Source organism: Paroedura picta, chromosome 7 (assembly GCF_049243985.1).
Source record: "Paroedura picta isolate Pp20150507F chromosome 7, Ppicta_v3.0, whole genome shotgun sequence".
Taxonomy (NCBI): domain Eukaryota; kingdom Metazoa; phylum Chordata; class Lepidosauria; order Squamata; family Gekkonidae; genus Paroedura; species Paroedura picta.
In genome coordinates this window covers 21,349,011-21,365,380 of record NC_135375.1, presented here as the reverse complement: position 1 = coordinate 21,365,380, position 16,370 = coordinate 21,349,011, and the positions used below count along the sequence as shown (strand labels likewise).

Genomic DNA, 16,370 nt, shown 5'->3' with positions numbered 1-16,370 from the left:
GCTCCCCTCCCAATAGCCAATGAGGGGGCTCCAGTCAAATCCCTGCTGGCCAAGGCTTATGACATGTCGTAGTGACTGGTGTCCTGAAAGATAAGAAGTGTCACTTTAACTTAACTGCATTGGGGGTGGGTAGTAGGAGGCGACAGAGCGGCGGATGCCTGTTCCAACCCTGGCACAGCTGAGTAGGACACTGGGTGGTTTCTGGCAGTGGGGGGCAACAGAGCATGCAGTTACATGTGGTGGGAGTGTGTGGGTGATGTCACTTCTGGTGACAAGTGACTTTTGAGGTCATGGCAGGGAGGTACGGCCTGCTGATAGCACTTCCGGGGTTTCTCAAAGCCTCAAGAATGTTTCAGATGTTTCTCAATGCTAAAAAGGTTGAGAAAGGCCAATACTAGCCAATAGGTGCTGACCAAAGCCGTTGTTTTCCAGATTCCATGTGAGTTGTGCCGAACAGCTTTTTCTTAGAGGCATGTGCGTGTTCTTCTTTCTCTGTATACTAAAATAATTCCCACCGAACTTGAAATGTTACTCCTGTCTTCACCTATTCACCAAGCAAATGCAATAGACTCTTTTTATGTGTAGAAGAAATTGAAGGGAGGGCAGGGCGAGCTTACGATTGGCCATCTGAGGCAAATAGATACCGTTGGTAGATACAACACTTAATTGTCACAACAAACAAAACGTGTGAGTTACAACTGAAGAAAAACCATGCAGTGTCGGAATAATTTGTCATCATTAAAACAATTTAAATATATTCTGGGAGAATTGTTGACATTGACTCCAGCAAATGACTACCTCTATTGCCTCTGGTAGATGTACGAAAATATAACCTTTTGATCCCCATCCTTAAGGCATATTTTTACTAGAGTCCGGTCAGAATTGGAGTTGCTGTTGAGTACGCTTTTCATCTTTCCATTTTCAGTTCCCATACTTTTATTGTCAATGGAGATATTTATGCTGTTCCTTGTGCTTTATAATTTGGCTATTTCTGCCTTTTGTTAGGCCCTTTGGGCGATAGTTCCTCCATGATAGTTCCTCCATGATGGACTGCAGATTTTTAATATCCATTTTGGCAGGCGGGATGTGCTTGGATGTGTTTGCAGCTGAACTCTTTGGCAGAGAGAGGCAGGTGGTGTTTCCAGGGGCTGATGCAGTAAACATTCTCTTCAGAGTTCCTCTCCAAACAAGTTCCCTTTGATGGATTCACCACAAGCAGATTCGTCCATTGTGCTGTGGTGAGAGGAACTTGTGGCTTTGGGTTTGTGGTAGATGAACCAGACAGACAAGTTGCCCCTTCTAAACTGAGATGTTCATGTTCCTCTCTTCCTCAAGAGCAGAGTGTTGTGCATACTTCCCTTTTTCTGTTTAGAAGCTCTGTCTGCTAGGGCCTTTTAGAAGTATTATTGTACGCAACTCCCTAATTATCTATCTCCCTGTGGATTGCAACATCTCGTGATGCCAAGGAGAAAGCAAGGGTACTCAAAACTGTAACATCTGTTGCCTAACTCATATGGGTTTGGGTAGACTTTGCAAACATTGTAAATTTTTTTGTCCCCCCCCCCTTGGACTTTTGGATAACCTCTTCCTGTTATCTTTCTGCTTTCCCCATTTACCTTGTTGGTAGCATTCCAAAAACACATATGTAAGAGCTGTGACAGAGCCTCTTGTGGCGCAGAGTGGTAAGGCAGCAGAAATGCAGTCTGAACCTCTGCCCATGAGGCTGGGAGTTCGATCCCAGCAGCCGGCTCAAGGTAGACTCAGCCTTCCATCCTTCTAAGGTCAGTAAAATGAGTGCCCAGCTTGCTGGAGTGTAAACGGTAATGACTGGGGAAGGGAATGGCAAACCACCCCGTATTGAGTCTGCCATGAAAACGCTGGAGGGCGTCACCCCAAGGGTCAGACATGACCCGGTGCTTGCACAGGGGATACCTTTACCTTAAGAGCTGTGACATCAGAACTGTGACATCACCTCCAAAATAAGGTCGTGATACATTTTGAAAATACGAAACTTTCTTATATTGGGTCAGAATTGTCTACTGAGACTAGCAGTAGCTCTCCAGGGTCTTAAATTGAGGTCTCTCCCATCACCTCATGCCTGGTCCTTTTAATGGGAGATGCTGGGGATTGAACTTGGGACCTTCTGTATACTAAACAGATACTTGACCACTCAGCCACAGCACCTCCCTATCAAGCTGGGCATGTGGAGGGAGGCTATTGTGGCAGTAGGTGCATCACAGTCTTACCAGAGTGTGTGTATTTTATGCACACATGATGTTTCTGGCCCAATCCCATGTCCTTGGTGAAGACTGTAAACTCTGCGGGTTTCACACTCACAACCCAACAATCAGGTTTAACAATATGGAAAACCTCAGATCTTGGGATTCTGTTCTGTTTTACAAAGCTAATTTCTGTCCCTTTTGGCTTTAAAGATAGACAGTTGTATAAACAATTATTCAGTTTTAGGGCCAGGAGAAAAAGGAATGATCCAAATCCAGAGCTTCCTACAAAGTACTTTCCTTTAAACCTGACATTTCCAAATTGTGGGGTGTGGGTGGCAGCTCGTATTTGTCTCCTCCTTTGCAACCATTAACTAAATATTGGCCTGTTTTTGATTCCTCGGTGTGATGAAAGAATGGTCATTGACTCAGCAGGTAGGAAGGGGTGGTGGTGGCAGAATTCCTATTTAATCTCCAAACACTGAAAAAAAACAGGCCCATGTTGACACTTGACATCTGTTTTTTTTTTCTGTCCACAGTCATCTGTAAGTTGTTTTGGGAGCCATGATTTTGTCAATTAAGTCAGGGGTAGTCAACCTGTGGTCCTCCAGATGTTCATGGACTACAATTCCCATGAGCTCCTGCCAGCGTTTGCTGGCAGAGGCTCATGGGAATTGTAGTCCATGAACATCTGGAGGACCACAGGTTGACGACCCCTGAGGAACCTGCTTGAACCTACACAGTTCTGACTGTGAACATTTTTTCCTGATATCTTGCTGGTACCATTCTCTCCCATTCTATACTGTGGGCCTTATCCTCTGCTGCCAACAGGAACCATTCACTGTCCTCTAAGTGACCACCTTTAAAATACTTCAAGACAGCAATCATGTCTCCTCTTTTCTAGGCTGAACATTCCCAAGTCCCTCAGCCTTTTCTCATAGGGCTCTACAATCTCATGATGTTTCATGTATGACCCACATGGGAAGTATCGGGCATAAGTGGGTGTAAGCTAGGAGATTATAAAGAGTCTTCACCAGAACAGAGAACAAGGAGGAACACCTGATTCTCCCTCTAAGGGGGCAAGGACATCCTCTGGGTCAGGTGTAGTCAACCTGTGGTCCTCCAGATGTCCATGGACTACAATTCCCATGAGTCCCTGGCAGCATACGCTGGCAGATGTCCACAGCAGGGGCGCTGTGGACATCTGGAGGACCACAGGTTGACTACCCCTGCTCTGGCTGATTTCCACTGTTCCATCAGGGAGTGGCGTTCCTGTCACATAATCTCAGCCTAGCCTTCCTCACAAGGCTGTTGTTTTGAGGAGGAAACGATGTCGCAAGTCAGTTACCTGGTCCCTACTGGGGAGAAGTAAATAGATAAATCTTACGCGTGCAAGTAGTTTTTTGCCCAGGTTTCATCTGAACTGCTGAAAGTGTTTTTAAAAGGTGGCCATGCAAACAAGTTGAATTTCAAGCCAGCCCTCTGGTGAAGCCAGCTCCTTTTGTGCTGTAACTATTCGTGCAGAGGTTTTGTGGAGGCAAGTGCTTTGAAAGTCAAACAGCAACCCAGATCGCTGTTTGTTTGAATGTGTGTTTCCATTTCTAGCTGAGCTGGGCTCTTGTTCCAGCATGTCCTCAGACTGGGGCCATTTGACTTCCATCTGATCAAAGGATGCCTCTTGCAACCTGTTTCAGGCACCAGCATAAAGAGATCGGTTTCTCTCTTGCCCACTCTTGTCTGCGTCTCAGCAAACTGTAAAACATACTGCTTGGAGGGAAGATGGATTGTAATTGCAGACGATTAGTCATGGCCATGGGGCAAAAGGAGATAAAGAACCATGTTGTTGTTGTTTTTAATTACCACTACCACCACCCTCTGCTAGCTATAAAAATTACAGAAGGTGTGATATTGTTTGAGGCACCAAGCTGGAGGGCAGTTCTAATCTGTGCAGAGAGTTAGTAGTCAAAATACCTTTCTATTCCTGTCAACGGGCTGTTCTGCTGTCCTGGGGGCAAACCTATGTTGTTTCTAAGAAAACAGTTGATTGGCCGCAGTTCCTGCCTCCTCCTTTTGCCTGCCAGCCTTCCCCCTGTCTGTCACCACTGCGCTAACATAGCTACCTGCCTTGACATTGTGGTGCCATAGAGTAGAGTCCTGTGGGTCTGGCCTTCTGGGGAGGGCTTGGCAGCAGAACTCTATGGTAAAACTGTGTTTCCAAAACCTAATTCTTCTAACTCGAGAGACCGACTTAAGTAAGTTGATAGGACTGTGTTCATGTACTGCCCTGTATCTCTTTTTCTCTTGGCCCTCGAAATAAAAAAGCTAGCTATAGTGATGTAGTGTTAGGGTGCTGGATTTGGATCTGGGAGATCCGAGTTCATGTCCTCCTGCTTCCGTGAAGCTTGATGGCTGAGGTTGGGCTACTGAACCTGACCTACAATATCTCAAAGGGGGGGGGGATAAATAATGGAAGGGGGAAAGGACCCTATTGTACTGAGCTCCTTAGATGGAAATTTTTAAACAGAGACTGGATAGCCATCTGACGGAGAGGCTGATTCTGTGAAGGCTCAAGGAGGTGGCAGGTTACAGTGGATGAGCGATAGGGTTGTGAGTGTCCTGCATAGTGCAGAGGGTTGGACTAGATGACCCAGGTGGTCCCTTCCAACTCTGATTCTGGAACCATAGAGCTGGAAGGGATTGCCAGGGTCATCTAGTCCAATTCCCAGCAAAATGCAGGAGATTCACCCACAGTGACCCCAATTCCATGCCCAGTTGCCCCTCCCCCCAAAAACACACACACAAATCCCTGGAGGAAATTTACCTCCTAACCCCAAAAGGGTGATCGGTGTTTCCCTGGGTGTGCAAGAAAGGGCCACAAGACCCAAGTATGGACACAGTCCCTTCTGCCCACCCCACTTACTATCTGCCTAAATTCACAGAATCAGCAGTTCTGTGTCTGTCTGCTTAGGAGACAAGGAAGGAGAATCTACCCCTCCTGAGGAAGCCTGTTCCACTGAGGAACTGCTCTAGCTGTCAGAAACGTCTTCCGGATGTTCAGCTGAAAAGTTCACTGGAGTCTTTTCCTTTTGGAAGATTTAGAGGAGGTTAAAAATCAAATGCTGTGCTAGTGGGAATCTTATTCTGTCTAGAAGAAGCCACATATAATATACTGTAGCACAATCTTACAGCAAGTCCATCTAACTTAACAAGTCCATGTAACCAGGATCTATCATGTATTACAAGCCTCAGAGGAGGCTGTTTATCCACACAGGTAAGTGCTGGCCATTTCAAGCTGTAATCAATCCACTGCTCTGAAATCTCTAAAGCTTGGTTGCCAGAAGATGAGACAAACCAGGAGGAAACCAGTTAGCAGTGTGACCCTCATGGATTACAGCTTGAAATGGCCAGCATTTAGCTGTGAAATGGCCAGCATTTACCTTTTGAAGGAACTGGCCAAATGTTTAGCAAATTTAAAAAAAATATATTTAAAAATTAACTAACTCCCACCCATTCAGGAAACCCATCCCAAACTATCAAGAAATCCCAGGAGTTCACGAAACCTTGGTTGAGAAAGCCTGATCTAGGATCTCACGCAGAGGTCTTGGCATTTGATTTCTGATTTTTTGTTTGTTTGGTATTGTTTAGCATCTTTCATTGTTGCTTTCTTACTAAAATTTGCACATGCTTTTGTTTGCTGGCATAAGGATATTGTCAAATAGCATTTGTTTTTGGAACTTGGGGCAAAAGCTTTGTGCATCCCGGACCTAGTATATGCCTCTGCTGCATTAGCCCGTCCACAATTATGCAAATATTGATTCTGATATTTTGATGTGGCTCTTGAAAAGATAAGCTGACTGTTGAATCCTGGGTAGGGGAAAGCAAGGGATATACATTTTAAAACAAATAAAATAGCACTATTGGAAAATATACCTGTTTTTCTTTTCTTCTTCTTTTTTTAGAGTCTGGCTGTGTAAAAGTTGATGCACTTTCCCGCTTAAGGTGTCCAGTTCTGCACTGTGGAACGTAAAAGAATGTGGAGGAGTCCAAGTCTCTGCTCTTTCTTGGCAGCAGCAGCTTCGCTTTATTTCCTGAGCTCCGCCCGCAGTCAGCAGACAGGTTGGTGCCGCTGAATGCAACTTGCCGCCTGTATTTGCAATTGCGATTTCTCGGCATTTTTTCTGGCTTAATGTAGACACCATTGTTGCGTGAGGCGTGCATGGCAAGGCAATAGGGTTGCTGTACTTATGTGGCGTAAGAGCCTCTTGTGGCGCAGAGTGGTAAGGCAGCTGTCTGAAAGCTCTGCCCATGAGGCTGGGAGTTCAATCCCAGCAGCCGGCTCAAGGTTGACTTAGCCTTCCATCCTTCCGAGGTCAGTAAAATGAGTACCCAGCATGCTGGGGGGTAAACGGTCATGACTGGGGAAGGCACTGGCAAACCACCCCGTATTGAGTCTGCCATGAAAACGCTAGAGGGCGTTACCCCAAGGGTCAGACATGACTCGGTGCTTGCACAGGGGATACCTATACCTTTACTTTTACTTATGTGGCAAATCATTCTGCCATTCTAACAGAATTGGTGATCTGTGCCTGGTGTTTGCACTAGAAACATGTGAATCCTTTGCAACTGAACTGGATCAGATCCAAGGTTTTAGTGTTAACCTTTATATCTGCAGGACCGCCTGTTTTCTTATGCCCCCCGCAGGGCACTTCACTCTGCAGGTGCAAATCTGGTGGAGATTCCTGGCTCCAAGGGAGTTTCACCTGGCCTTGAGCAGGGCCAGGGCCTTTTCGGTCCCGGGAGAGCTGAGGGCCCTGATGGAACTTTCTCAGTTCTGCAGAGCTTGTACAACAGAGCTCTTAGAATCATAGAATAATAGAGTTGGAAGGGGCCATACAGGCCATCTAGTCCAACCCCCTGCTCTACGCAGGATCAGCCCAAAGCATCCTAAAGCATCCAAGAAAAGTGTGTATGCAACCTTTGCTTGAAGACTGCCAGTGAGGGGGAGCTCACCACCTCCTTAGGCAGCCTATTCCTCTTCCACCAGGTCTTTGGTTGAGGCCAGGCCAATTAGATCTGAGCCCCTCCATGAATTATCCAGGTCATCGGGTTACCCTGTTGTGTCCCTGAAGCACTGAATTGAAGCCTATAGATTGGAGGAGGGTTATTTATCTCTGTTATGAGTGGGATTAATCAGTTTTATCTTTTAAAGGGATATTATTGTGAGCATTATATGTCGTTACCCACCACAAGCTGCTGTGTGGGAGTCTACAATTTGAGTTCATTAATAAATTAGGCAATGCTATTGCAAATGATTGTGACCATGCAACCATACTGCACCTGTGGGTGGAATTCAGGTCCTGGCTGCAAGAAAACGTTTGCCACTGAAGAGAGAAAGAAATCTGTATCATCTTGTGCAAAGGAGGCGGGAGATGTTAAAAGCATGTGATTTGCATTTAATGTACCCTATAAAGTTTGCTTTGCTGTTTGATACCGAACATGTTGAACATGTGTTTGTTTTTTGTTTTGAATGAAATGTACGTGCCCTGAAGCCTTTAGGGAGATGCTTGTAGATACTGATGAAATGAATAAAACATGCATTATTAATCTGACATTGCTCTTCTTTAGTTTGCTAATTAAGCAAATGCAGCTCTGTATCTCCATGTGCATTTGAAACTACATTTTGAAACCTAGGGCAAGTATCTAAACTGTCCCTGGATTAGCACCTAAAACCTATAACAGCAGAAGTATTCTTGTTAATTTTTAAAATTAAAATATTTATGCCCTGTGTTTCCATGTGGTATTTAGGGCTGTTTAGAAACCCAAGTGAAAAATATGCAAAGCACAGTAAAGCCCTGAAGAGTCCCTCCATTGAAATCTATAGCAAACTAAATTGTTATGCAGTGCCTTCTAAAACCTTATAGAGAGGATTTGGCCATTAAAGTCAGTGGCACCGTTAAAGTCAATGGGAATTTTCATATTTCCATCTTCTTTGTAGCCTGGGGAGGTGGAGGTTTTAGTTAGAGGCTCCAAACCTTTGGTGTAGCTTGAGGACTCTCTTACCTAAAGACCCCCCCTCCAAATTTCAATTAGATTGGTGACCCCACTGCCTATCTACCCTTCTACCATCCTCATGATGATGCCCCTGGTGTTGTCTGCCATGTGCCAAACATCGAAGGCCTTGATGATAGGCAGCTTGGCAGCCCTGACTCTGCCTAACACTTTTCACCCCACCCAGGACCTTGAGGACATCCCACCAATGTGCAGTTGATGCAATGTGCACTGTCCATATGTTCAACGTAAAGTGCACAGTCCCAGAAGCTCGGGATTTCTCTGCATGTGGGCCCTGGCTGTCCTATAAAGAGAAGTCAACACTGTCCTAATCATCGTGTGACTAGGAGGCATGTACCAGTGGGATCTGTGGAACACCTTGTCCTCTGCCAGGAAGAAGGAGTACCCACCCATTGCCATCAATATGGCCAGTGTGCGGGTTGCACCCTTGTTCGCTGCAGTGAACCCACCTCTAGGCACATGGGTGCCCCTGGACTGAGTAGCAGCCTTGGGAGTCCCCTGAGCCTCCTTCTCTGAGGAGCTTGGGGCAGACACATCATGTCCAGAGGGCAGGGGGGCAAGAAGAGTGAAAAGAGGGGGAAGGGGTTGAGATGGTAGCATGGGGAGGGTGCCTCCACCTGCCCCTCTTGTGCCCCATCTCTTATCTGCTCCTGTTCCTCTCCAGACTTAAACCTGCTGGACCCTGAAGGAGTCGACAAGGACCAGTCTCTCCTCAAACTCCTCCAGGGCTCTCTGCATCCCTGGGGTGAAGTCAAATGACATTCTGCTCATGTCCCCGAAGCTCACCCCAAGGGACTGATCAGACATCTCCTCCAGTGAGCACCAGGCCCGGGGGCAACGGCATCCATAGGAGGTGCTGCCTGATCAGCAGGACCCCATGAAGTGGCAGAACCTGCTCCTGCCTGCACCCCTGAAGGGGTGCCCCAGCAGCCCCCCAGAGAGACCCTTTAGGGTGCTCTTTATTGCACCACTCCAGCCAGAGGTCAGAGTGGGTGAAAGGTGGTGCTTAGACAGGCCTCTTTTCCAATGGGGGGGGGAGTCTTTCCCAAAGCCTTGTCCCCAGGGCCCCTCGGAGTTCTCAGCTTGATTCGGGTACTTTTCAGCCAAAACGATCCAAAACGCACATGCCTAGGTTCCACACTCATGAAGGACTAGTAGAAAGTACAAGAGGGAAGCAATGGGGTGCGGGTACCTTAAACAGGCTAGCAGTTTGTAGACGACCACCTAAGGCAGGGGTAGTCAACCTGTGTTCCTCCAGTTGTTCATGGACTACAATTCCCATGAGCCCCTGCCAGCAAACGCTGGCAGGGGCTCATGGGAATTGTAGTCCATAAACTTCTGGAGGAACACAGGTTGACTACCCCTGACCTAAGGGATGTTGCCCTTGAATTAATTCAAAGAGGGGAAACAGACTTCTTCCAATTGAACGTTATGAGATTCTGACAAGTAATTGAGTCAGAGCTGGCTGAGTTAATTCATTTCACAGTGAATTATCACTTGGAGCTGGGGCCTACAAGATTAATGAAATGTGACAAACTGTATAATTGGCAAAATTCATACAAGTTGCAGATTTCATAGTCTCTGCTGTTGTGAGCAGCCTAGGATCTGGGCAACGCAGGTTCGAATCCTCAGTCTGCTGTCAGAGGTTACTGAGGCACTCTCTCAGCCTTAACATTATATTCATTTCCCATGTTTTTAACTGCAATATAAACATCCAATAAAAGCATGCCTCTAATCTTTGAGTTGAGCGAAAGACCATACATGTGAGGAAAAGAGTGGCCAGAGGGGTGAAAGGACTTGTTAGCAAAGGAGGGAGGAGAGGGTAGGTTTGAGAATGGGCAGAGTAGGATAGCCCGACTGGGAGTAAGGTTACTGGAGGAACACAGGGAGGGAAGTAGAGATGGAGGAGGAGGAGGATCTTATATGCCACTTTTCTTTACCCGAAGGAGGCTCAAAGCGGCTTACAGTTGCCTTCCCTTTCCTCTCCCCACAACAGATGCCCTGTGAGGTGGGTGAAGCTGAGAGCCCTGATATTACTGAAGAAGAAGAGTTGGTTCTTATATGCTGCTTTTCTCTACCAGAAGGAGTCTCAAAGTGGCGTACAGTCGCCTTCCCTTCCTCTCCCCACAACAGATACCCTGTGAGGTGGGTGAGGCTGAGAGAGCCTTGATATTACTGAAGAAGAAGAGTTGGTTCTTATATTCTGCTTTTCTCTACCAGAAGGAGTCTCAAAGCGGCTTACAGTCGCTTTCCCATTCCTCTCCCCACAACAGATACCCTGTGGGGTGGGTGAGGCTGAGAGAGCCCCAATATTACTGCTCGGTCAGAACAGCTTTATCAGTGCCGTGGCGAGCCCAAGGTCACCCAGCTGGCTGCATGTGGGGGAGTGCAGAATCAAACCCGGCATGCCAGATTAGAAGTCTGCACTCCTAACCACTACACCAAACTGGAAATGAAGCCAGCAGAGAAGGGAGCATCAGCATTGATAAGGGGTAACCTGCTCCACCATATACTCCCTGCGGAACTAGCTTCTTTGTGGAGGTGGCTCTATACTGAAGAGCCATTTTAATGCTTTTTCGAAAAGTTTAGTTGGGTGCCAGCATGGCTGTGCCTCTAGCGGTTTTGAGGGCATCTGAATTCCAGGAGGGAAAGCCATTCAGCCTGTATTAGGGGGATCAGATTTCGTAGTTGAAAGCTGGGTAGGCCGCACCTTATACTTCAAAGCCCTGGTGGAGAGGCCGTATAATTGCTAGTGACTCATTGTGGTGTCACGGATTATTCTTAAGATCCAGTGATGTGGTCAGCTGTAAATTAGAGGGGACATTGTACTTTCCCCTTAACTGTTTCCTTTGAGAACTCAACAGTCTCATTCAGCAGCTATGATGAAAGCAGCCGCTTTTGAGCTTTTCAAAACTTAATAATTAGCAGCAGTAAATAGTAGCGGAGTAAACCAGCAGTTAAAACAAGTAACTATGAACCCAAAATAACATAACATGGTAAAGATAAAAAGACAAACCAGCACTGAGAATGATAATAAAACATTCATTAGCAATAAAACTATACCGATAGACCAGGCACAAAACAGATAAGGAAATTACAAAAATTAAGGTGAGAAAGGTATAGCTTGTTAACAGAGATAATAAGATAGCCCTGTACAAAATTATTCACATAGCTCAGCCTTTCTCAACTTATTTCCTCTGAGAAACTCCTGAAACATTCTTCAGGCTTTGAGAAGTTCCGGAAATTACGCAATCGTGCAGGTTATAGTTGGGAAGCACACCTGAGGCCCCTCCCTTTCCCATCCCTTCGAGTCCATTATTAGCCATTTTGGGAGTGGGGTTGACATGCCACATATGATCATAGTCACCCAATAAATGTTTAGCATATTAAAAAATATATGAAAATTCCCACCCACTTGGCAAACCGTACCAGGGCTGTCAAGAAACCCCAGGGTTACATGAACCCTGGTTGAGAAAGCCTGACATAGTTACTTGGATACCTCATTAGCGGGTGAGATCTATACTACTGTGTATACTTTGCTGTAAGTTGGACCTTATCATGTAATTTTGCTTCATTTAATGTGTCATGCCAATAGCCTTCTTTGCTTCAGTTCTGTTTTTGTATTTCTGAGTTGGCTCTACAGCCCACTTCCTAGTTCGTTGTTTATTGAATGTCCCATCCTGTTGATTTTTTTGACTCATTCTGTGAAATCTGCCTTGAGTCCCAGTGGAAAAGGAGGACCACAAGTAATATAATACAATAAAAAGAGATGTCAAAACAGTGGGTCAAATAAAGTCCCTTTCATGATAGGACCGGGTAGATCAGGGGTAGTCAAACTGCGGCCCTCCAGATGTCCATGGACTACAATTCCCAGGAGCCCCCTGCCAGCATTTGCTGGCAGGGGGCTCCTGGGAATTGTAGTCCATGGACATTAGGGTTGTGCACGGGGGCCCCGATTCGGACCGTTTCGGATCCGAATCGGCCCGATTCGGACCGGTTTGGGTTCGGACCGGCCCGATTCGGACCGATTCGGATCCGAATCGGCCGATTCGGACCGATTCGGACCGGTCCGAATCGATTCGGGAGCCAATACAAGTCAATGGAGGCCATTGACTTGCATTGAAAGGCTCCCGAATCGATTCGGAGCTGTCCGAGCCGATTCGGGGCCAATGCAAGTCAATGGAAGCCATTGACTTGCATTGGAGCCTCCCGAATCGTTTCGGGCGTTTCGGGGCCAATGCAAGTCAATGTCTCCATTGACTTGCATTGGCAAGCCTTCCCCCGCCTTCCCCGGGGGCTGGGAGGGAGGGGGTGCAAGTTGCACCCCTGAAACTTCTTGGGGATCTCAGGGAGGGTCTTCCCTGAGTCCCCTGAAAGTTTCAAGAAGATTGGACCAAGGGGTCCAATGCTACGGGCTTCCAAAGAGGGTGCCCCTATCCGCTCCATTGGTTACAATGGAGCGTCAGGTTCTCTAGGCTGAACATGTTTCTCCATAGACTTCTATGGGGGATGTTCCTTGGGAGCCCCCAGGATGGGACCCCCTGGTGCAATCTTCCTGAAACTTGCAGGGGATGGAGGGAAGACCCCCCCAGAGATCCCCTGCAAGTTTCATGAATATTGGACCAAGGGGTCCCCATCCTATGGGCTCCCAAAAGCGTGAGAAAAAAATGATTACAGAACAAGGAAATTGGCAATTTACCTGCTGAAATCATTTTTTTCTCACGCTTTTGGGAGCCCATAGGATGGGGATCCCTTGGTCCAATCTTCATGAAACTTGCAGGGGATCTCTGGGGGGGTCTTCCCTCCATCCCCTGCAAGTTTCAGGAAGATTGTACCAGGGGGTCCCATCCTGGGGGCTCCCAAGGAACATCCCCCATAGAAGTCTATGGAGAAACATGTTCAGCCTAGAGAACCTGACGCTCCATTGTAACCAATGGAGCGGATAGGGGCACCCTCTTTGGGAGCCCGTAGCATTGGACCCCTTGGTCCAATCTTCTTGAAACTTTCAGGGGACTCAGGGAAGACCCTCCCTGAGATCCCCAAGAAGTTTCAGGGGTGCAACTTGCACCCCCTCCCTCCCAGCCCCCGGGGAAGGCGGGGGAAGGCTTGCCAATGCAAGTCAATGGAGACATTGACTTGCATTGGCTCCAAACAGAGGCCAGGAAGGGACTCTCTCTCCCAGGTGCAGGGGAACCTGTGGCTGTCAGCCTAAGCAGCCTCCAGGTGAGAACTGCAGAACCAATAAGGTCCACTGAGTTCTCACCTGGGTTCCCCTGCAGAGGAGAGGGGGGCCCTGCACTGGCCTGTGGGGGGGATATCCCTGCACCACTAGGAACACTAGTGGCTCAGGGATGTCAACCTCCAGGGGAGACCTGGAGATCCCCCCAGAAACCCCCAGTGAAGCTGTAAAGCTTCACGGCGCCTACGCACTAACCCAGGAGAGCCTCAGAAAGCAAATGGAGGAGCTCAGAGGCGAATCTGGATGCTCCATCCATGCTGTGGACTCATCACTGGCTCTCCCATCCAGCCTCCCCCCTCTAACAAATACAAAGCAAGAGGAAGACTTGCTTTTCACAACCCAAAGGTGTATCAAAGCAGCTTCCACTCACCTTTCCCTTCCTACGCTTGGGCCACCGCCCTCAAACACCACAAATCCAACTGCTCTACTCAGGCCACATCCTGAGAGAGCCCTGGCAGAGCTGTTCTGGGAGAACAGCCCTGGCAGCAGCAAAAAGACACATTCCCCCCCCAGAAGTCCACACACGGCGCAGTGGACACTGGTGGGGAATCCAACAACCTAACAGGCCACAGCCTCAAACCACCTCTAACCCAACTGCTCTACTCAGGCCACATCCTGAGAGAGCCCTGGCAGAGCTGTTCTGGGAGAACAGCCCTGGCAGCAGCAAAAAGACACATTCCCCCCCCAGAAGTCCACACACGGCGCAGTGGACACTGGTGGGGAATCCAACAACCTAACAGGCCACCGCCTCAAACCACCTCTAACCCAACTGCTCTACTCAGGCCACATCCTGAGAGAGCCCTGGCAGAGCTGTTCTGGGAGAACAGCCCTGGCAGCAGCAAAAAGACAAATCGGCGCACGCACAACAACAAACTCCTCCTGGGCACCCACTGAGAAATGCTCAGTTACTTCTTGGGTTTACCTTGAGCTCTAAGGCTCACTTTGGGACTGGGAAAAGTTTTCCAAATGGGTGGCATGACTGAGGGACCCAGATTTAATCTCTGGCCCTCTGGTGATTGCAGAATTTCTGTTTGTGTGGTTGGGGGGGGCAATTTAGATTGGCCAGGGCACTGGTCCTGTCTGAATTTTTACCTTGGGCGAGCGTTTTTCATCCCCGCCACCCAGAACAGACTCAGAGAGGATGCAGTCACAGCAATTCTGTGCTCACCTCAGTCCTCCTCCAAGAATAGTTCTGGATGGCCAAGAGCCGGCAAGTTGACCTTGAGGAAGACCAATTGCTGGACTCTTTCGGGCGCCAGGCGGGAGCGATACTCGCAGACGGTGCTGCTAGCATGAGAAAATGCCCGCTCGCTCTGGACGCTCGTTGGCGGGCACGAAAGGTAGACACGGGCCAGGCGGGAGAGGGCCGGCCAGACCGCCTCCATCCTGGCCCAGTATCTCAAGGGACAGGCGTTCTCGGACTCCTGGGGCTCACCGAGGTAAGCCCTCACCATCCCAGACGCACTGTCCTCCCTCGGGCACCCGCTGCCCTCAAGAGAAGGAGTGGGCTGGAGGAACCCCAGCAAGAAGTTGCCCTGCTCAGCCTTCTCGCTAGGGTGGCCCGCAGTGGCTGATGTGCCAGCAGAGGCTGGGGGGGAAGGAGCAGCGGACGTGCTGGCTCCTTCCTCCCCTGCCTGGCCTGACACCTCAGCCTCCTTGGACTTCCACCAGGCAAGCCTCTGAATGAGCAGCTCGCGCCATTCAGGAAGGCTCCTCTCCCTCTCTGCTAAGCTGCCCTTGACGCGCGGATCACACATGGCGACGAGCCTGTATGTCACAGACTTGCAGAGGGGTTCGAAGCGGCTCTCAAGCCCTCTCAGAAGCCTCCTCGCAAGCGCGCGCACGGCTGGAACAACGTCTGCACGTCCTCGAGCCGGGTCCAGGAAGGGGGCCAGCACCACACGGGCCTTGTGGACCATGGGCACGACCAGACCCAAACTCGCCGTGTCAGACGAGAGCATCTCCGTGGAAGTCTTGAAGGGCGCAAGCACTTCCACGGTCTGAGAAATGATCTCCCACTCTCGGTGGGTGAGCCACTCCCCAGGCATAAACATCCTCGTCTCCTGGACAAGGGCGTCTAAGGCTCTCCTCTGCTCCACCAAGCGCTCAAGCATGGCGCGGGTGGAGTTCCAGCGCGTGCTGACGTCTCTGATAAGGCAGTGCTGCGGCACGCCCATCAGGACCTGCTTTCTCTCCAGCCTCGAGACGTCGTACGAGCTGTGAGAGAAATGCGCCACGATCTTCCGGCACTTCTCGATGAGATGCCTGAAGTCAATGGCTTCGGCGGATGAACCGGTTCCCTTGGAGCCGATCCCAAGGGCATCCTTAACCACGAGGTGGAGAAGGTGGGCCGCACAGGAGATGTGCTTCAGGCCCATGCCCTTGACCGCCTTGGTCATGTTGAGGGCACCATCTGTCACCAAGAAGCCCTTGGTGACCCCCGTCCCACTGCCTACCCAGCCATCTACCATTCTACGAATGGTGCCCTCGATGTTGTCTGCCGTGTGCCGCACATCGAAGGGTTCGATGTGCAGCAAGGCATGGCGATAGCCTGCCCGGCAGCCCTCACCCTGCCTAACAGGCTCAACCCCACCCAGCACCTCCCGTACGTCCCACCAATGCGCAGTCAGCGAGATGTACGCATCTTGCGCATGACATGACGTCCATATATCCGAGGTGAAGTGTACGGTCCCTGAAGCTCGGGACATCTCTACCTCCACCCGGCACCTGGCTGCCCTATAAAGAGAGGGCAACACTGTCCTGCTAATCGTGGTACGACTAGGAGGCGTGTACCAGGTGGATATGCGACGGCATAGTCGGTGGAAGTACATGTCGTCGGCCAG

General features: G+C 49.1%; 1 protein-coding gene across 5 annotated transcripts in view; it reads left to right on the top strand.

Annotated features, from left to right (window-relative positions):
• The window catches only part of LOC143842180 (leukemia inhibitory factor receptor-like), a 104,349-nt gene that overhangs the window by 29,645 nt on the left and 58,334 nt on the right, over positions 1-16,370 (top strand). For 4 of the 5 annotated variants that reach the window (XM_077347011.1, XM_077347010.1, XM_077347012.1 and 1 more), the window contains exon 2: positions 6,179-6,335. The exons of the other annotated variant lie outside the window; for it this stretch is intronic. In XM_077347011.1, coding sequence (XP_077203126.1) covers positions 6,251-6,335 — 85 coding nt within the window. In that variant the 5' untranslated portion in view covers positions 6,179-6,250. The remainder of the gene's footprint in view (positions 1-6,178; positions 6,336-16,370) is intronic. 5 annotated transcript variants of the gene reach the window in all.